The sequence below is a fragment of the Capricornis sumatraensis genome, chromosome 3 (genome assembly GCF_032405125.1).
Source record: "Capricornis sumatraensis isolate serow.1 chromosome 3, serow.2, whole genome shotgun sequence".
NCBI lineage: Eukaryota > Metazoa > Chordata > Mammalia > Artiodactyla > Bovidae > Capricornis > Capricornis sumatraensis.
The window spans coordinates 20,225,938-20,247,016 of record NC_091071.1 but is presented as its reverse complement, the minus strand read 5'-3'; the positions used below and the strand labels follow the sequence as shown (position 1 = coordinate 20,247,016).

Here is a 21,079-nt window from a genome sequence, read left to right as displayed (position 1 = left end):
CACCAGGCATGGTAAAGCGTTCTGCACGTAGTAAGTGGATGTTTGTTGACTCAAAGGAAACAGCATTTAATTCAGCCCCTGAATCTGTGTCCCCACAGTGACCTGAAACTTGACAATGTGATGCTGGATTCCGAGGGCCACATCAAGATCGCTGATTTTGGCATGTGTAAGGAAAACATCTGGGACGGGGTGACAACCAAGACCTTCTGCGGCACCCCAGACTACATCGCCCCCGAGGTGAGCTGACGCCAACCCCTCAGGCGTGTCTGTGTTGTGTTGATGTCTTCCCTGAGCCCTAGATGGCCACATTGCAGCTAGGAGAGGTCTAAGGGGTACCAGACAAGCAGGACCTCAGGCTGGTCCTTCTCCTAGACTCTAAATCGTTCCTTTGAGATCACACATGTAAATTAACTTAGCACACATCCCAGAAGCTCAGACCCAAAATACATCAAGGTTTGGGAGAAAATTTAAATAAAACTCAAAAGAACCATCCACCACACATCAGTAAGATTCTTCGTCAAGCTGCTGTGGCTCATGGCCATATGATACCTCCTAATTATGCCACTGAAACGTGTGTTCAGGGGAGACGGAAAGGCAGAGACGGAGTAAGAGAAAGAGAGATTGATTCCCGGGACAGACGTATGACACAGGGTCTGTGTGCGCACAGGTGTGCAGTAGTTGTGCTGAATCCTAAAAGACTCAGCATTTTTCTTCCTGTGATTAAGGTATAAGTGAAAGTGTGAAGATTTATTTTAGTGCCTCCCCCTCCCTGCCCAGAGGATGCGGTCAGTTGCAGAATGGATTTCCCCAACGTGTCATGGTACAAAAATTTGTGCCAGATGATAGCCTCCCTTTTTCTCTGAAGTGGTGCTCAGGAAGGTGGCATCCTGCAATCTGTTACTGGATTTTTATGGAAAGGAACTGCGAGCTTGGCATAGAGTCTTGGAAATGGACATTCTCGAATTCCTCTCTTCCTGACTGTTAAGGCTTCATATGTAACAATGGTGATGGGAGGACCTGTGTCACTAAGTAACCTGGCACTAAATTTAAAACCTGCCTACTCTGTTACCAAAACTCTTCCTCTTTTAGGAATCTAGTTTGCAACATACACACATACAGACACACAAACACACACCATACTCGGAAGGATATGTCTTCAAAGTCCTTTCTTCATTGCAGCACTATTTTTAATAATAAAAAATAGGACACAGTCTCAGTGACTACCAGTGAAGGAAAAGGGTTGCAATTCATGTTAAGAAATATTATGCAGTTCTATTTGCAGCACTGTTTATAATAGCCAGGACATGGAAACAACCTAGATGTCCATCAGCAGATGAATGGATAAGAAAGCTGTGGTACATATACACAATGGAGTATTACTCAGCCATTAAAAAGAATACATTTGAATCAGTTCTGATGAGATGGATGAAACTGGAGCCGATTATACAGAGTGAAGTAAGCCAGAAAGAAAAACACCAATACAGTATGCTAACACATATATATGGAATTTAGAAAGATGGCAATGATGACCCTGTATGCAAGATAGCAAAAAAGACACAGATGTGTATAACGGACTTTTGGACTCAGAGGGAGAGGGAGAGGGAGAGGGTGGGATGATTTGGGAGAATGGCATTGAAACATGTATACTATCATGTAAGAATTGAATCACCAGTCTATGTCCGATGCAGGATACAGCATACTTGGGGCTGGTGCACGGGGATGACCCAGAGGGATGTTGTGGGGAGGGAGGTGGGAGGGGGGTTCATGTTTGGGATCGCATGTACACCCGTGGTGGATTCATGTCAATGTATGGCAAAACCAATACAGTATTGTAAAATAAAATAAAGTAAAAATAAAAATTTAATTAAAAAAAAAGAAAGAAATATTATGCAGCCCTTATAAAGATCAGAGCACACCTGTCTGTATTAATTTGAACAGTGTTTGTTAATCAAGGGATCGGCAATAGGTTAAATGATTTATAGTGTGGAATACTGTGCTGTGCTTAGTCGCTCAGTCGTGTTCAACTCTTTGCGACCCCATGGACTGTAGCCCACCAGGCTCCTCTGTCCGTGGGATTCTCTAGGCAAGATTACTGGAGTGGGTTACCATCCACGCCCTCCTCAGTGTGGAATACTATTAGGCCTCAATTCAAAAAGTGAATGAGATGTATATGCAGATATTGAAACATTGTTAAGAGGGAAAAAATCAAGTTACAGAATGATAAATACAGTATGATGCCATTTATGGTAAATAACAATACACTGAATGCTGCTATATGTTTCTTACGAGTACGTAGATACGCATGCAGAAGTAGAGAAGATGCATGAAGATTCCAGACTGGTTTTACAACACTGGTTGCCTCTGAGGATAAGGCCATTGTAAATCTTAATCTGTATACTGTTTTAATTTTGCACAAGGCAAATGTAGTTGTGTATTATCTGAGGAATTGAAAAGTAATCCTTTGAGCACTTAACCCTTTATTAGGACCCAGTGGAGTTGTCCCTGTGTGACATACATTGCTTTATTATCACTGTGTTAATTAGTTAGGATATCAGATACAGTTCTTTGATCTGCTGTGAGTTCAGTGATCTCTGGTTCACAAAGCCTGATGCCCTTTACTATCACCTGGGGAGTTTTTGTTATTTTTTTAATTAATAAAATTTTTCCCCTCCACACAGCATGCAGGATGTTAGTTCCCCAACCAGGGATTGAACCCTTGCATTGGAAACTCAAAGTCTTAACCACTGGATGGTCAGGGAAGTCCCTGGGGAGCTTTTAAAATGGGGATGGCCAGGCATCACCCTAGATGAATGGAATCAGAATCACTGCAGTATGGGCCCCCACATGTGTGGTTTTCAAAGATTCTTGGATGTTCCTAAAGCCCCAAGTTGTGTTACCGGGGAAACTGCCTCCTCCTCCAGCCCACAGCCTGCAGCCTGCTGGTGGGAGGAGTAAACTGCAGGTCAGGTTTCCCCCTGCTTTGCCATTAACTAACCCCCTCACCTCTGGCAACTTCTTTCACCTCCCAGGCTCTATTTCCCTTTGTAAAAGGATTAACTTGTTAGGTTGTCATGAGGATCAAAAGAGACATGAAGTACTTTAAAAGTGTGAAAACACTTTCAATAAGTGTTCTCACAGAACGCTTTCCTTCATCTATTGCAGGCAGTTCTCCTCAGAGGACACTTGTGATTTCAGGGCAGATGCCAAGGTGGGAGATGGAGGTGGATAAACAGCCTTTATAGCCAAGCTTAATAGCCAAGCTTGCTCAGACACATTTGTTGAGTAAAACCAACTATCACTGAATTAGAGAACTTTTAAGTCATAGCTGACATTTTGAGGGCATAATATGTGAGAGGCACATATTTCTCTTTCATCCTATTAAAACTCTGTGACATAGATAATATTAGGAAACTGAGAGTTAGAGACGTTAAGTACCATCTCCTGGGGTCACAGGCTGGGTGACAACAGTTCCAGCTCTGGACTGTGTGGCCCTCAGTCCTCAACCCCTTAACCTTTGCTGTTTCACGTTCCAGTCCCCCCCATTTTTTTTTGAACTTTTTATTTTGTATTGGGGTATAGCCGATTAACAATGGTGTGATAGTTTCAGGTGAACAGCGAAGGGACTCAGCCGTACATATCCATGTATCCATTCTCCCCCAAACTCCCCTCCCATCCAGGCTGCCACATGACATGGAGCAGAGTTCCTTGTGCTATACAGTAGGTCCGTGTTGGTTATCCATTTAAAATATAACAGTGTGTACATATCGATCCCTAACTCCTTAACTAATCCCTTTGATACATTTAGTTTTCACCCCTACATCCTAATGGGGGGCGCCCCTGGTGGCTCAGAGGTTAAAGCGTCTGTCTCCAATGCGGGAGACCTGGGTTTGATCCCTGGGTCAGGAAGATCCCCTGGAGAAGGAAATGGCAACCCAGTCCAGTATTCTTGCCTGGTGAATCCCATGGACGGAGGAGCCTGGTAGGCTACAGTCCACGGGGTCACAAAGAGTCGGACACGACTGAGCGACTTCACTCACTCACTTCACTCACATCCTAATGGATGGTCACACAGCTGTTCTAGACTTCACCACGCTCTGGCAATTTGGTCATAAGTATGAAAACCTTTAGAACTAGATATACCATTTGATTCAGCAGTTCTCCTCCTAGGAGTTTATCTTAAGGGAAGAAAATTGGACAGATGTCCGCATATCTAATTGCATGGAGGAAATGTAATCAGTTGGGTATTGATGAAATAGATTTTGGTATATCTATCCGATGGAACATTATGCAGAGGTGAAAAAGCTGGTTATGTTGATGTACAGATATTAGCATGGAAATTCTAAATGAATAAAATGCTTTATTAAAGTTCCATATATTAAAGTATTTATGTAAAGTGCATTCATACACACACAGTTTAATATATATTAATAGAAAAAATCTAGAGGAAAATGGACCAAATATCAATCATAATGTCTCTCTTGATAAAAAACTGTTTTAATCGTATTCTCGTAGTATATCTGTATTTTAAATAAATAATAACTGCTATTACATTTTTTAACTTAAAAATTTTTTAATTGTGGCAAAAAAACACATCACCATCTTAACCATTTCTAAGCATACAGTTCAGTAGTCTTACGTATGGTCACATTGTTGTAAATGCTATTACTTTTATCATGAGAAAGAAAGACGAGTTTTCTCCTTTAAAATGCTGTGCTGACTGTATTAAAATTAAAAATAACCGTACTAAGTGCTTTGAAAAGACAGTGTGACATACACAGATGCCTTCCCCGCCTGCAGGTATCTCTGTAAAGGATATCCATCTTCTTAAGGTAAAGAAATAGCTTCGGTGGACACTGGACTCCCTGTTCACTCCTTTAGACAGAGGCCCACATCTGGGACTGTGACGGCCAATTTAATCTTTCACAATGAGCGGGTGTCAGGCAAAGGAAGAACTCTTCCCCCCACCCCCGCCACCCCCCAGGGATGCGCCACTCTTATTGTAAGAGAAGCGCATATTCATTCTCAGCCACTGCAAGAACCTGCACATCTCCCTGACGGATGCCTTCTGTTTTCCAGATAATTGCTTATCAGCCCTATGGGAAGTCCGTGGATTGGTGGGCATTTGGCGTCCTGCTTTATGAGATGTTGGCTGGGCAGGTAATTGAATTTTAAGTGACTTGTAAGGAAAGTCCTCCCTCACCCCCAGCCCCGTGGTTTCTTTAAGAGAGAGTGTCAGCCGGATACCAGCTCACAGCTCTGACCCTCTGTGATTTCCATGACCTTGGGGTTACCCCCGTCTATTGACCCCATTTCCATATCCTCTTCCTGGAAGCCCTGGGTATGGTTTGGCTGTGGACCCCAGGGAGCTGGGCACGCTGGTTTGGGGCAGTTGGGCAGGGGATATAGTTCCTGCAGGTCTCCTTCTCCCACCCTGTGCTCTGCTCCACAGGCACCGTTTGAAGGGGAGGACGAGGATGAACTCTTCCAGTCGATCATGGAACACAACGTGGCTTATCCGAAGTCCATGTCCAAGGAAGCTGTGGCCATCTGCAAAGGGGTGAGTGAGCCCCTTAAAGCTGGCAGCCAGGACCACCACCTACAGGGTTTCAGGGGTGCAGGTCGTGCCCTGCACAAGGATGCTGCGCCTGGGGCGGGGGAGGGGTAGTGGAGGTCAAACTCCACCCCTGGTCCACTGACCAACCTGTGAGCCTGGAACAGACCTGCTGCCTCCCAGAGGAAAGGGAGCTTTCTTCTAATTCACACCGAAGCACCATAGAGGCCTGCCTGCAACAGCATGTTGCTCCTGGCTGGGCTCCAGGCTCTAGGCCAACACAGAGGAAGTCTTATGGAATGAATGAGGTGGCGAGCCCAGAAACTTTGCCAAAAAGCTGGAACCTGGGGAAGGTACCCAAGAGGGGTGCTGCATGACCGGTCAGCCTACTCAGCGCTGGGGCCTATGAGTTTAGTTAATAGTAAGAGCGTGTGACTTTTGTCCTAAGAATATAATCACACTATTGAGTTTAAGGGATCCTCTAGATAAGTTGACCCAAATTGAGTGTCTCCCAACCGCCACTCTCCCCCTAACCCACAAATGACTGAAAAGTTTGCAAGTTTGTACACTGTGATGTATGCAAATTTACCTGTGAACAAAGCAGGACACCTGTTTTGGGTAAGGATTGCTTGTTTTTGTTTTCTGTGTTTGGCCAGGACATGCTCACAATGACATGGGTGAATACCTGGAGACCAGAGGTCCTCCCCATTGGCACCATCAGGATGACCTGTGGTGCTCTTTCCAAAGGCACACACCTCAGTCTTCCTGCTAGAGATTGAGTTTGGCATCTATCTGTACTGTGAAAATGTCCCTGTGTTGCTTAAAAACCACTGCCTTTTAAGTACATTATTCAAATGTGGTAACTCTTCAGCTCTGATGAAAGAAGGAAAGTAACATTGTGAGACCCCAGAGAACAAGGCTCAGAGATGCTGCCTTTATGAAGTTTTCCTTCCCACCAGTCAGCAGTGCCAGGGTTAGAGCGTGCCCACCTGTGTGTCTGGACAAACCAGGGCTGCTGGTTCTAGATCCTCATGGTGTTTGCAGATTTCTCATTACCCAACCCAATTCTGCCCTTCTTAACCCATCAGATGGCATGTGAGCTGGCCTGAGTGAAGGAAAGCTGAACTCCGGAGGTTTATAACAGCTGGGTCAACCTCAATCTAGAAGCACCTTGTCGTGCCGCCTGAATTCCCACCCTCAGTGAATCACCTAAGCTTTGTGTGTCAGCTGCATAGGTTAGGATGCAAATATCCCTGGGGAAGACATATGTGAATTCATCTCAGTCCCTAACATCTCAAAATTTATAGTTTGAAAATAGTTTTTGAAGGTATGAGGCAGGAAGAGGGAAGAGGAGGTAGAGGGCGTGGAGAGGTTCCTGTGCTTGCTTAGTCACTCACCCGTGTCCGTCTCTTTGTGACCCCCATGGACTGTAGCCCGCCAGGATTCTCTGTCCATGGGATTCTCCAGGCAAGAATACTGGAGTGGGTTGCCATGCCCTCCTCCAGGGGATCTTCCCAACCCAGGGATCAAACCCAGGTCTCCTACATTGCAGGCTGATTCTTTACCGTCTGAGCCACCAGGGAAGCCCAAGAATACTGGAGTGGGTAGCCTATCCTTTCTCCAGGGGATCTTCCTGGCCCAGGAATCGAACTGGGGTCTCCTGCATTGCAGATCAATTCTTTACCACCTGAGCTGTTCATGAGGAGCTTAAAAGAGGCCCTTGGCAAAGAGAGGGCATAGAACAAGGCCAGGGCAAACCCCTACAGTCATCATACAGGATGGGGAGAGAGGGAGAGACTGTATTGGAAGCCAGTCTTTCCTTCAGATAAGAATGTGTCCTCTCCTCTCCTGATTTTTCTGGGCAGAAACCCGCATTTGAGTTCAAGTCTGAGCATTATTAAACCTATGACAGCCGGGAAGTTGTTCCACCTCATCTACAGATTGGAAACTCGCGTATGGGACCGCCCATGTGATCAGGGTTCTCTGATCAGGAGATGAGTTACACAGGGTGGGGAGAGAGGGAGCTCTTAGTTTGTTAAATAGTTGCCAACGTTAGAGAATGGATGTATAGACACAGGGAGGGAAGAGGGTGGGGTGAATTGGGAGATTAGGATTGACATATATCATCGCTACCATGTGTAAAACAGATAGCTAGCAGGAACCTGTTACAAAGCACCGGAAGCTCAGCTCAGTGCTCTGTGATGACCTAGATGGGGGTGGATGGGAGGGAGGTCCAAGAGGGAGGGGATATACGTCTCCATATAGCTGATTCTCTTCATTGTACAGCAGAAACTAACACAACTGTGTAAAGCAGTAATTGTCCAATGAAAACAAAGAAATAAAATCACTGGAGGGAAAAAAAAAGGCGACCTTTAAAGATCAGGGGATTTCCTCTAACATTCACCTTTCCAGTTTCTTTTGAAAAATCTGATCTCTCCACGCTGGTCTGTCATTCCTGGAAGGCATCAGTCAGCTGTATTGGAAGCCGGTCTGTCCTTCAGATAAGAATGTGTCCTCTCCTCTCCTGATTTTTCTGGGCAGAAACCTGTATTTGAATTCAAGTCCGAGCATTATTAATCCTGTGATAGCCGGGAAGTTGTTCCACCTCATCTGCAGATTGGGGACACACGTATGGCACCGCACAAAGGGTTCTCTGATCAGGAGATGAATTAATACAAGGAACTCAGTTGAGAGTCTGTCACTCTGTTCCAAAATGGGTTATGACTCCTGCTGTTACTAACGCAGGCACTGCCATGTTACATGCTAACCTCCTCTTGATATTCGAGTTTGCATTCCCTGTGACTTGGGCTTTTAAAGTGGGGGATTTAGGAACTCAAGACTATTTGTACATTTCAACCCTTCCGCTTCCTAGATGCACAGTCTTGAGCATATTACTTTGCATCTGTTGGGCTTCTGTTTCTTTATCGCTGAAGATGGAAAAATAATCCTCACTATACAGAATTTTGAAAGAGTGTTAAATGATGAGGTAACAGAAGAGGAATCTCCTCGCATAGTGTTGGCACACAGTAGGTGCTCCATGCATGTTCAGGACTTTCCCCTTCACAGCCCTGCCTGCCTAGACAGCTGGGGTTCTAAGTGGGTCATGGAGAAAAGGGTTTTCCAGGTCAGCTGCATTCAGCTTCAGCTCCAATTAGCAGTTTCCCTGGTAGAGCAGATTTCTATTAATTTCAGACCCATAACCTTCAGGATTAGCGAGGGTGACTTTCTTACTATTGGGTTTGGGGACCTTTCTGAGTTGAGTTGGCTGAGGCCCGTGTGGGCTTTTTCTTCAAGGTTGATGCTCCAGAGAAGGAGTGATGCTCAAGTGAACAGCCAAATGCTTCCTCCTGAACCGTGGGCCCCAGGGGATGCATCTGGGAGGTGATCAGAGATCGGAAGAGTGATTAAGTCCAGCTGTCTGCAGGGCTGGCTTCGGGCGCCGGAGCTCAGCGTGCAGGAGCTGAGCACAGCCTCGCATTAGTGCTGGGGTGTTTCTGCAGTGGTTTTCCTTCGCCTAGCATTCTCCTATTTACATGGAAAGTGAGCTAGGTTTTTGAAAAAAGTCTCATTCCATTTGAAAATGTCCTATTATCTAGGGGTCCCCAAGATCTATGCCCGGTGGTCTGAAGTGGAGCTGATGTAATAATAATAAGAGTGAAGTGCACCATAAATGTAATCCTCTTGAATCATCCCCAAACCATGCCCCCTCCCCAATCTGAGGAAAAACATGTCTTCCTTTAAACTGGTCCCCGGTGCCAAAAAGGTTGGGGACTGCTGTTATCCATCCCATTAAAGACCCTATTTTCTACCATTAAAAAAAAGTTAGTATACAGTTTGCTTGGATCACCACTCCCCCTTTGAATAAACTTAAAGCAGACAGAAGCCCCAGTTGGCCATACATTAAGGTGAAAACATAGGATGGAGCTTCAAGACTCTGGGTCAGGCTGATCTGTTCAAAGCGCAGCTCTGCTACTTAGCTGGGTGATCTCAGGCAGATGCCTGCTTCTCTGGACCCAGTGTCTTTATGTGGAAAATGAGGATAATAGTTTCTGAGGCCTTAATGTTGTGAAGATGAAAGAGTAACGGATCATAGCTGTGAGCCCGGCACTCAGGAAGTGCTCAGGACGCGGAAGCTGTTAGTTTTTTATGTATACTTTTATTTACGTATGTATTTCTGGCTGTGCTGGGGCTTCGTTGCTACCCGGGCTTCTCCCTAGTTGGGGTGAGTGGGGTTGCTTTCCCGTTGCAGTGCACTGGTTTCTTGCTGCAGTGGCTTGTCTTGCTCTGGAGCGTGGCCTCTAGGTGCACAGGCTTCAGTGGTTATGACCCGTGGGCTCTGCAGTTGGAGTTCTCGGGCTCTACTACAGGCCCGGTAGTATCGGCACACAGGCTCAGTTGCTCAGCAGCACGTGTGATCTTCCCAGACCAGGGATTGAACCTGCATGTCCTGCACTGACTGAAGATTCTTTACCACTGAGCCACCGGGGAAACCCCAGAAGCTGTTGTGGATAAGATTGCTGGTTGTGCTAACCGAGGCCTCGTAACCTTTTCTTTCCTCCCATTCTAATCCTACACAAAAGTCAAGATTTGGCCCGATTTCCTTGCCCTCCCTAACCTTTTCCTGACCGAGCGAGACCACAGATCATCCCTGGGGAGCCACATGGAATCTATGTCTCTAAATGTCCAAGTTTTAGAGGTCAGCAGAAGTGAGATCCAATCCCAGCTCTGCCATCTACTGTCTCTGTGAGTCCTTGCCAGTTGCTTAACCCTCTGAGTGTCAATTGCCTTGTCACTCAGGTGGGGAAAAATTAAAACACCCAACTCATGGGGTCATTGTGAGACTCGGGTAAGACTAGCCATAAAATTTATAAAGAAGTCGCTTAGAAACAGAAGTGCAGGGTTATTTTTCCCCTAGAAGATAAAGCATGTGTGGAAAGTATGTGCTTCTCTGTGTGTGTGGGTGTAGGAGGGTAGTTTCTGATGACAGATTATCTGTAGCAAGAATCAGGCTGAGCTGAAAGTCCAACAGAGTAGGTGTGAATTGCTGAATTCATCCCTTCCCCCTATAATCCTTAAGCCCTGGGCAAAAACCTGAGAAGTCTGACGTCATGGGCTTCTTGGTGTCAAGTCAACTCCAGGAAGCTTCATGGTCTGTATGTTTCAATCGTTTTGCTTCTTCTTTTGATGGCCTCTTGCTGATCTTTCTTTTTTAAAAAACTAATCATCAACTCCTCCGTCTTGACTCTCTGTGCATTTGCTTAAGTGTTGAGATCAGAGATATTTTCCTGCTGCTTTGGACTCATTTACAAGAGGGAGCCTGTCTGGTTTCATCTTGGAGCGTCTATTCATCTTGTTATTTAGCTCTGGCTCAGAGACCCAAAGATGGAGGGTTTTGATAATTAAGTAATTTAAATGGGACACCAAAGAAACCTCAGCGGAGTTTAGTGTAATGTATGATACAAGGGAAATGAGCTGGGCTAGGTTTTGACTATTTAATGAGCTTTTGGAAAGTAATTACTTGAAACTTGGGTCCATTTGACTAATATTTTTTCTTCTGTCTTGTCATTTTCACAAGCGCTTTACTGAGAAATGCAAATATTATCTGAATGAACGTGCCCTTTGCTTTGGTCAAACTCCCATTTCCTTGTGTTAGGTAGCAGGAGAATTTGAAGATATTGAAACTGTTCTCATTAAATGCATCAGTAATTGCATAGAAGTCATTCTTAAATCAAAATGCACCATGTGATATTTCTGACTTAAGTTCAGGGCCACGGTCAGGCTGAAGTGTGATTAACTGTAAGGGACTTTGGTCTGGGACCGGGAGCAGCAGACACTATCGTTGGGTCCTCCTATTAGAAAGACCTGGCTGGGAAATTACTGCTGGGATGAAAAGCCAAAAGTAAAGATTTAGTTGGGAGTCTTCTTTGTGCTGTCTTTCGTCATTCATAGGAGCGACCATTTCTGAGAGTCCCACATTTCCTCTTCTGAAATTCATTCTACATTTCTCTTTCTCTTGAAGCTGATGACCAAACACCCAGGCAAACGTCTGGGTTGTGGACCTGAAGGTGAACGTGACATCAAAGAGCATGCGTTTTTCCGGTATATTGACTGGGAGAAACTTGAACGCAAAGAGATTCAGCCCCCATATAAGCCGAAAGCCGTAAGTAAACCGTTCTCTAAAGGCGGTTGGGTCCACATCATAATGCTTTTTGGGTCCACATCGTAACAGGCTCTTTTCCTCTCTCTGATGTGTGTGCCCGTGGTGCCCTCCGAGGGGTGGACCTCGATGAACCTGTCTATAAGTGTTCATATTTATACTCAAAGGCAGCAGGTACAAAAATGGAGATTTCCACCCGCACAGCCTTGATACATGCAGGAAAGACCGTGGATGTTGTGTTTTTGTTTTCTTGATTGAATTATTGTAACCGTCTGAGCTGGCAGCTTTGGGGGAAAGGTTTTTGGGTGAGCCGAGTCAGATCCATTTTTGGATTGTGATAAAGAATCTAATTTTGCCCTCGGTCTTTCCTTGGTTCGACTGTGTCATTTTCTTTTCAAACTGACATTGAAAAGGTCATGTTGTTTATCTCAACAGTATTTAAATTTAATTCTGAAATATATACTCCATCTGAGTCAGTAAAGAAGACAGAACGCCCAGCCAGCTCCCACCCAAGGCGAACCAGAATGAAGCAGAGGCTGGCATGTTCGTAAAGCCCTCCTGGAGGCTCTGGGGGGTGGATATGGCTCTCGGGGAATTGTTGTAAGAATGAAAGTCTCACATTTCCCAAGGTGGTGTGCACGCAGGAGCACTTCCATCCCCAAGGACTGGGCAGAGAGGAGGAGCGTTCTCCTGGATTAATCAGGACCGTGATTCTACCGGAAAGATATTTCTTTGTTAAAGTACAGGGGAGACCTGGTGACCTTTTTATGGGTTGTAACTACTGGCTAAGGCTGAAAAGTAGTAAGGCTGAACATAAACTTTGTTATCGAAACCAAAAGTCATGAGGATCTCAGATGTGAACAATGATAGTGAAAGTGATGCTTGTTTTGATATTATTATTATTAATTTCATGACCACTTACCTGGCCATATTAAGTAGTTCACACGTAGCATCTAAGCAAATCCTCAAAACAAAATATTACGCAGGTGCTGTTATTCCACGTCGTGGAAGAGGAAATGGAAGCTCATAAAAGTTGAGTGCTCTCTCCAAGTCCATTCAGCCAGTGTGTGAGGAAGTGAGGATTCAGAGAGTCTGACTCCATTAGAGGCAATACCAGGATGCCCCGGGGCAAAGGACATGTAGTTTAAGGAAGCCTCCCAGGTGCTTCTCACATCTCCCAGCCCTGCACACCCCAAATGATTAGATTCACAGAATCCCTGATGAGTCCTGTTTCTCTCTGGACAACTCCTGGTGTTCAGTCTTGGGGTCCTTTAGAGGCAGCAAGTTCCACATTGTGATCCTTCTGATTGTTGCCAGTATGTATAGTGATACCAAATCAGCCTCCTCAGAACCTCCATCACTGAGTCCTGTTCTGTCAACCAGAGCCTCTTTCTCTGATACTCCGGAAACCTGCAATTTCTGGGCTCAACACACCCCTTGTCCACCTGTAAGCATGTCCCATATGACATCACCTGTTGTCCTCCAGGTTGGCAACATCCATCTTGAAATGCAGACACAGAGTTGAGCACAGTATTCCTAATCGTGTCTGACCCTCATGAATACAGTGGGTCCAATAAACCATCACTTGATTGCTTTACATCTGGAGAACTTGGACGAGTTGTTTCCCCTCTCTGCTCTCTGTTGCATCGTCTGTAATACAGGGATGGCTACAGTTTCTCTATCGGGGGAGGGTCATGGTGCATAAAGCACTCAGTACCTGACTGGTACACAGTAGGCACTCTGGGAGAGTTGATGATTTTTGTTAGCGACATGTCACCTGTTGGTCAATGTCTCGGGTGCAGGGTCTTTGAAGGGGCAGAGCAGTGTAGGGTCCTGCTGATGCTAGTCCCTGAGATAATGCCCATGTGTGCACTTGCGGTTCGTGTGTACACCTGCGTGTCATAGGCAGTATCATCATTTTTATTATATATATATAAGAAAAGATCAATAACCAATCTGGAAGACAAGAGTGGGTTCTCCAGTCAGGAAACTGGGAACTTGAGGGGGCACGCACACCCTGTTTGGGTTTTACAGGGCTATTCATGAGGTCTCAATATGCAGATCAGCCTCCCTCCACTTGGCTAGAGGAGAGATGTATATGCCCCCATCCCCACCAGAACTGAACCACTGACGTTTGAGGTTCTTTCCTTGCTTGGAGAGCAGTGGTTTTCAAAGAGTGGAACCCAGACCAGCAGTATCACCTGGAAACTTTAGGAATGAAATTCTCAGGCTCCCACCCCAGACCTCCTGAGTTAGAAACCGTGCCTTGGGGCTCTCAAGGGGAATCTGTTAAATGCTCCAGTCTAGGACTCACTGCTGTGGAGTTCAGGGTCAAAAGCTCTTGCAGGGAAGCTAGACGGAGGCCAAAGAAACGTGGCAGGGAGAGAAATCTCTTTAAGGGGAAGACAATGGTTTTTACACAGTCTGAGTGAGGAGGGGTGCCTTCCAGGAACAGGTCACAGACTCAGATGGCTACAGAGGCCAAGCAGGTAATGTCAGTGAGGGAGGAGGGAGTGGTTTAAAGAGGGGCAGATGGGGGAGCTGGTGGTTCTCAAAGCTCATCAGGTGGGTGTTCATCTCCAGCTGACCAATTGGAGGGTCCTGTGGATCATCACTGATTATTATTTTCTTTTTATCTTATTCATGGAAGTAAGAGTGGTCTTTCCCTGGGGACCTTCTATGAGGCAGGCATGGGGCCAGCCAGGTCAGTCCTATGGGAGATGCAGGCTCTGCACCTCTGCGTTCTCCTCAGGACTTTTGTATGAAATCTCACTATTTTAAAAAAACATAGCAGCAACAACATTTTAAAAATTAAACACAACTCAAGTCAAACAGAACACCCATGAACCATACGTGGCTGTCAGTTTATAACCTCTAGGGTAGCAATCTTGCAGAGTCTGGTTGATGTTTAGCTGGGTCCCATAAGTGCTGGTTACTCACAACCAGAGTCCACTTTGGCTGGTTAGATACTTTGAATATTTACCCTGGCCCACAGAGGGTGCTCAGGAAAAATGAGCTGTTCTTATCATTGATAACACAAAATGGTTACAACAGCTAGTGATGATCCATAGGATCCTTCAACAGTCCTGTACTGGATAGGGTTTCCAACCAGCTGGTGTCTTGAAATGTTTCTGTGGTTTAACAATGACCTTCAAAGTACAGTGACTGGACTGGGCTATAGACTTCAAGATGTACTACCATCACCTCTAAGGAGACAAGACACTGAAGCTGCAGTCCATGAGGTTGCGAAGAGTCGGACACAACTGAGCGACTTCACTTTCACTTTTCACTTTCATGCATTGGAGAAGGAAATGGCAGCTCACTCCAGTGTTCTTGCCTAGAGAATTCCAGGGATGGGGGAGCCTGGTGGGCTGCCGTCTATGGGGTCGCACAGAGTTGGACATGACTGAGGCAACTTAGCAGCAGCAGCAGCAGCAGGGTAAATTCAAAATAAACATAATAATGTATATACTGGACTTCCCTGGTAGCTCAGCTGGTAAAGAATCCGCCAGAAATACAGGAGACCCCAGTTCGATTCCTGAGTCAGGAAGATCCCCTGGAGAAAGGATAGGCTACCCACTCCAGTGTTCTTGAGCTTCTCTTGTGGCTTAGTTGGTGAAGAATCTGCCTGCAATATGGGAGACCCTGGTTTGATTCCTGGGTCGGGAAGATCCCCTGGAGAAAGGATGGGCTACCCACTCCGGTATTCTTGGTCTTTCCTGGTGGCTCAGACAGTAAAGAATTGACCTGCAATTCAGGAGACCTGGGTTCGATCCCTGGGTTAGGAAGATCCCCTGGAGGAGGGCATGACAACCCACTCTAGTATTCTTGCCTGGAGAATCCCCATGGACAGAGGAGCCTGGTGGGCTACAGTCCATGGGGTCACAAAGAGTCGGACATGTCTGAGCAACTAAGCACAACACAGCACAATGTATATACATCACACACTCATTCGATTCAACTTGAGTATGTGCCTTTCACAAAGCAGTTGCCAGCCCTAGAGCCCCCAGCCCCCACCTGAGGATTTCACATTTTCCCTTTCCCCACCCTTTCTGAAAGGCCCTGGTGAGTGTGTGCAGAGTTCCATGTGCTTCTCAGGATATTGAAAGGCGTGCATGTATCTGTCAGTGTTCCTGACTCATGCATGCTATTAAATAGAGTGCAGCAAGAGAAAGAAAAACCACAGGGCAATAACAGAGGATTATAGTCAAACACCAGTGAAGGGTGCTATTATTGAAGGTTCATTAAAATAATTTTACATGGATTTTTAAAGTCGTTCTCAGTGCATCTTTTATTGTGGCAGGAGCTGTTCGCATAGTATCATTGGAAACTACTGAAATACACTGGCTTCATTTGTTGTTTCAGGGTGCAAAAGTAATTTTTTTTAATGTCCCTCCGATTGTGTCATTCTCTTGCTTAAACCTCGCCTCTCCAACCCCCTCCCTCCCGACCCCACTCCATCAATGGCTCTCTGCCCGCCCCTGGGATAGTGTCTATTGTTCCTCAGCATATATGGCTTTTAGGGTCTTCCTTGAACCAGCCTCTACTGCCTCCCCAGGCTCCTAACTTCAAGAACTGGCATTGCTGAGTGCCGTTCAGCTCCTCAAACTCAAAGTGCCTTCCTTCCCTCAGAGCCAGCCACCTGGGAACCCCAGAGCCGTCCCATGCTCCCTCCCTCCCTAGCCCTCCTGGTACCTTACTCTTTCCTCCTCATCAAATCAGTAAACTGTCACCCACTCAGGGAAGCTCTTGTCAATTGCCGAGTAGGGATCATCTGCTAAAGTCCTATCAACAAACTCATCACACTTTGTCGTAACTGTTCAGTGTAAGGTCTGTCTTTCTGGCGAGACCAAAAGACTGTCTTTTTCAGTGTTGGATCCCAGTGCTTAGCATAAGGTTGAGCACATAACGGGTGCTTAATAATTTTTTTACTGAATAAATGAATGATTCAATGAAAGGCTGTCAAATAAGATGTTGCAGTGCACTGTGCTGAGGAACATACTGGATTCTTTAGGGGTATTTATTAGAGCACAGAGGGAGTTTTTCTCATGCCCAGCAGTGAAGCTCAAATAAATTGGTTGTTGTGTAAGTTACCCTATTTATGAAGGGCTATAATTTGGGTACTGAATTGTATCTGTCATAGCATCATTTGGTTGTGTGATGAAAGAACTGATGATGCAATGCATGAATTGTTACACTTTGGAAGGGGAGGGCTGTGACTCCCACAGCCTGTCATTGCCCAGCCAATGGTACAGGCGCCATGATGTAGCCTAGCAGAGCTTGTTAAACGTTAATGTGTGTACAGAGTCTCTTGGACATATGATTAAAATGTGGGTTCTGATTCAGCCAGTCTACAACAGGGCCTGAGATGCTGCAATTCTATGATGCTCCCAAATGAGATACTGCCACTGGACCACGGCATAGCAAGGGCTTGTGTGGGGTACAACCAGCCAGTGAGTTGACTGGTAGATCCTGTTGTAATTGGTGTGCCATGTAGCATGGTGAAGGCTGTGCTGAAGGGGTGTATAAGCTTTAGTACAGAATGTTCTTTGTATGTGACTTGGGATGCCCATCAGGGTCTTCTGGGTCAGTGTGTGGTGAGTGGAAGCTCCTGGTTTGTGGGTGAAGGGCAGAGTATGTGACTGGGTGTGTCGTGGGGCAGTGGGTTGAGAAGCCGTGTGATCTGGTTCTGTCCTCTAGTGGCGGTGTTATGGGTCACGCATTCATCACCTGTTTATTGAGGTTAGGTGCTCTTCTGGGTCATAGAGACACAACAGTAAAAATAATAAAAATCTCTGCCCTTGTGGAACTTAATCTTCTAGAGGGAGTGGGCAAATAATAAACATAGAAATCAGTGGGTATGTTTGTTAGAAGTTGATCAGCGTTATGGAGGGGTGGGGACTTGGAGAGCTGGGTCACAGAGAGGTCAGTTTTAGTTTCTCTATTTATTTGGCTGCATTGTGTCTTAGTTGTGGGACTAGGGCTCAGTAGTTGTAGTATGTGGGCTCCTCAGTTGCTCGAGATGTATGGGATCTTAGTTCCCTGACCTGGAATCAAACCCTCATCCCCTGCATTGCAAGGCGGATTCCTAACCATTGGACCACCAGGGAAGTCCCTGAGAGGTCAGTTTTAAATGGGGTCATTGGAAAGTCTCACTGAGAAAGTGACATTTCAGAAGAGATGGGAAGAAGGTGAGGGAGGGAGGGAGCCATGTGTATATCTGGGGGTGAAAGTGGTTTGGTAGTATTAACAGGTGCAAAGGCCCCGAGGCAGGTGTAAAGGCCCTGAGGCAGGAGCTTGCCTGGCACATTTAGGAAGGAGCAGAGAGTCCAGGTGGCTGAGCGGAGCAGGCAAGGGAGAGAGTAAACGGAGATGAGATCAGAGAGGCCATGCAAGGGGCAGGTGGTACAGGCCGTTGTAGGATCTTTGACTTTTGCTCCAACTAAGATGGGCAGAGAAATAGCTTGATCTGACTGTTGTGGGGACAGGGGCAGGTTGCTGATCCAGGTGAGAGGTGCTCAACACATGGACAGGATGACGTTCTAGCCTCCAAGTTGAGTTCATCTTGGCTTCCTCAGTCCCTCCCCAGTTCCTCGCACCTGGTGGGTGCTCAGTAATTACCCCAGGGGCATGAAGGAATGGCTGAAGAAGACTCCAGACTACCTGCATAATTGCCCTCAGGTATAAAGTGATGGCTGAGTGTTGGGCCTGGTGAGAAGTAGGGTGAACTGATGAAATGGATAGTCATGGAAGCTTCTGGAATCTAGAGTGCCAGCTTGAGGGCATCGAGCAGGGCATGGTTATCCAGTGGATTATACTTCTTCCGGTCCGTGTGAATGACGTCATGACATGGAACGCTCCGTGTGCCAAGGTCTGTAACCAGAAGTTCCCACTGGGTGATCAGCCCGGAGTTTGGCTATGCTGTAGTGGAGGGTGCATTGAGACCACTCTGGTGGTGAGCATGTTTTTTTGGAGAATTTGTAGTATGAGGTGCTATAGTCTCACGGATGTTAGCAAGATAGGCTAGCATGTGCGTGTTACTTGATCATTCTTGTCCGACTCTTTGCGATCCCACGGCCTGTAGCCAGCCAGGCTTCTCTGTCCATGGGATTCTCCTGGCAAGAACACTGGAGTGGGTTGCCATTTCCTTCTCCAGGGGATCTTCCCAACCTAGAAATGAAACCCAGGTCTCCTGCATTGTGGGCAGATCCTTTACTGTTGGAGCTACCAGAGAAACCCAGGCTAGCATCAAGTCTTTAAATCAAAATGCCCGAGTGAGTGAAGTCCACTGGTGTCCGTGACACCTCATGTTATGACCTTGGGCTCGAGGCTCCAGCTGCCCCATGGAGGCAGCCCTTGGATCCACTTACCCAACAGGCAATGCAGCAAATTGAAGAAGGAGAGTAAAGTATTAATAACAGGGCAAGAAGGATGTCCTGTTTTGTTACAGTCCAGAGAGCCTTCATCGCTAGGGTGTGTACAGCCATCTGCCCACTAGTAAATGTGGCTCTGTTCTTGTTCTAAGATATATCTGATCATCGGTTCACTCTGGGCAGGAGTTGAGTACATCTGGGCGGGACATAAACATTAAGAAGAACCCTTTTCCTACATCCTTTCATCCCAGCTGGCCATTGGTTACTATCTAGATGTGATCAGCCTGCTCACCCCTCCTTCCTTCCTTCCCTCCCAGCCTTGGTGTCAGGCTCTCAGACTCCAACCCCACACGTACAACAGGCTGATGCCAATCATTTCTGCTCTGGTTACCTCTTCTCCAGTCTCATCACTTTTTGGAAAGCCCTGTAGAATTTTGAGGCATCTGCATATCTGGAAAGTCTTGGAATCTTGCAAACTAAAAAGCAAACAGAAAAACCCAACAGAGCCCCTTATCCCCCATTGTATTTTATTGAGCCTTTCGTTTAATATTGTTTCCAAAATACCGCATAGGTTACTTACTGGATCACATACTGTTACTTGCATCTTCTGGGCATCTAAATGCCGAACTGCTTCAGAGACTCAGTCGTGCTCACGGGACTTGGTTTCTTAGTAATTCTGTCATCTGAAAACACTGTTTATGTAGCTGAGGTCAAAAGCGTCAAGCACTACTTTAATGAGCTGCAATTCTGTTCATGTGACATTCTCCTCCAAAGCCAATTGCCCTTTATACCGTGTGAGTAAGTGTCTCTGTGTGCGTATCTGAACGTGTGTTTGATGTGCTGACATTTCTGAATTGAAGCCACAAAGCATAACCTTTGTATGTTTGCTATTAAAACTCCAAATTCAAGGCTTAAGAAAGGGAGCTAACTTTGACTTAATATGATTTATTTAAGAATAGAACTTAGCTCCCCCAAGGTACCAAATGCTGAAGAGAATAATACCTTTTTGAATATTAGGATTTAAAATACTTTTCCATAAAACCTGTACTATTCAAATACACTAGGAAAAAAACATCGAGCTCTTCCGGCAGAGCCAGGCAATTGTGTTAAGGGCCTTCCAGGCATTACCTCATTTAATTCTCACAACCCTATGAGGTAGGTGTCATTGTCACAGTATTGCAGATATGAGGGCATGAAACTTGGAAAGGTTAGGACATCTGCTCAAAGTCCAGCAACTAGGAGGTGTGGAACCATGGATTCCACCTGCCCAGTATCTTGGAAAGATTATTAGAAGCACTTGCAGCCCCTTTTAATAAGGTCTGTGATCATACTGATGGGAGAGAACCATGATAACAGCGTCTAATGTTGTCCATTACATAATAGAAAAAGACTAAGTATTCTTACAGTTCAAATGAATTAAAATTTATTTTAAAATATTGCAACAAACAAGTAGCATATTCACACCTTTTACAATTTTCTGGCAGAATTTTTAAAAGATGAAAATCTCACTTGTTCCTTAAGGCGCTGATTTTGAGGCTGACAAAGACAGCAGACACTGAATAACCCCTGGATGCGGGGCATGGCAGCATCTGAAATGAGGCACTCAGGACAGGCTCATTAAGAAGTAGACGTTTCCCCACCCGGTTCTGTTTGTTCTTTTGGTTATTCAAAGTGTGGAGTTTGCAGAGATCTTAATCAAAATATTAGACGACCTTCCTACACCGACTAATAGCCAAGAGCTGTTTAGGACACACAGCCTAGAGTCTGTGTATCTCTTTATCTCCCTTTCCACCTGTCCATGGAGAACCTACTTACGCTGCGGATTCAGCCGGACTCCCTTTGAAAGATGGTTCAAGTTGACAGGTCCCTGGGCCAAATGAAGTTTCTAAATCATTTGCCAGGTGCATGACTTTGAGCTGTCCCCTGGCAGAGGAGGCAATGGTTTGATTGAAATGGTAGGTGGAAAGGCCACATGCTGGGAGAGAGCATGAAGCTGTT

General features: G+C 45.8%; 1 protein-coding gene across 2 annotated transcripts in view; it reads left to right on the top strand.

Annotated features, from left to right (window-relative positions):
• Nucleotides 1–21,079, top strand: part of PRKCB (protein kinase C beta) — a 374,584-nt gene that overhangs the window by 335,115 nt on the left and 18,390 nt on the right. For both annotated transcript variants that reach the window (XM_068969543.1, XM_068969542.1), the window contains exons 13-16: nucleotides 99–237; nucleotides 5,077–5,157; nucleotides 5,450–5,557; nucleotides 11,571–11,711. In XM_068969543.1, coding sequence (XP_068825644.1) covers nucleotides 99–237; nucleotides 5,077–5,157; nucleotides 5,450–5,557; nucleotides 11,571–11,711 — 469 coding nt within the window. The remainder of the gene's footprint in view (nucleotides 1–98; nucleotides 238–5,076; nucleotides 5,158–5,449; nucleotides 5,558–11,570; nucleotides 11,712–21,079) is intronic.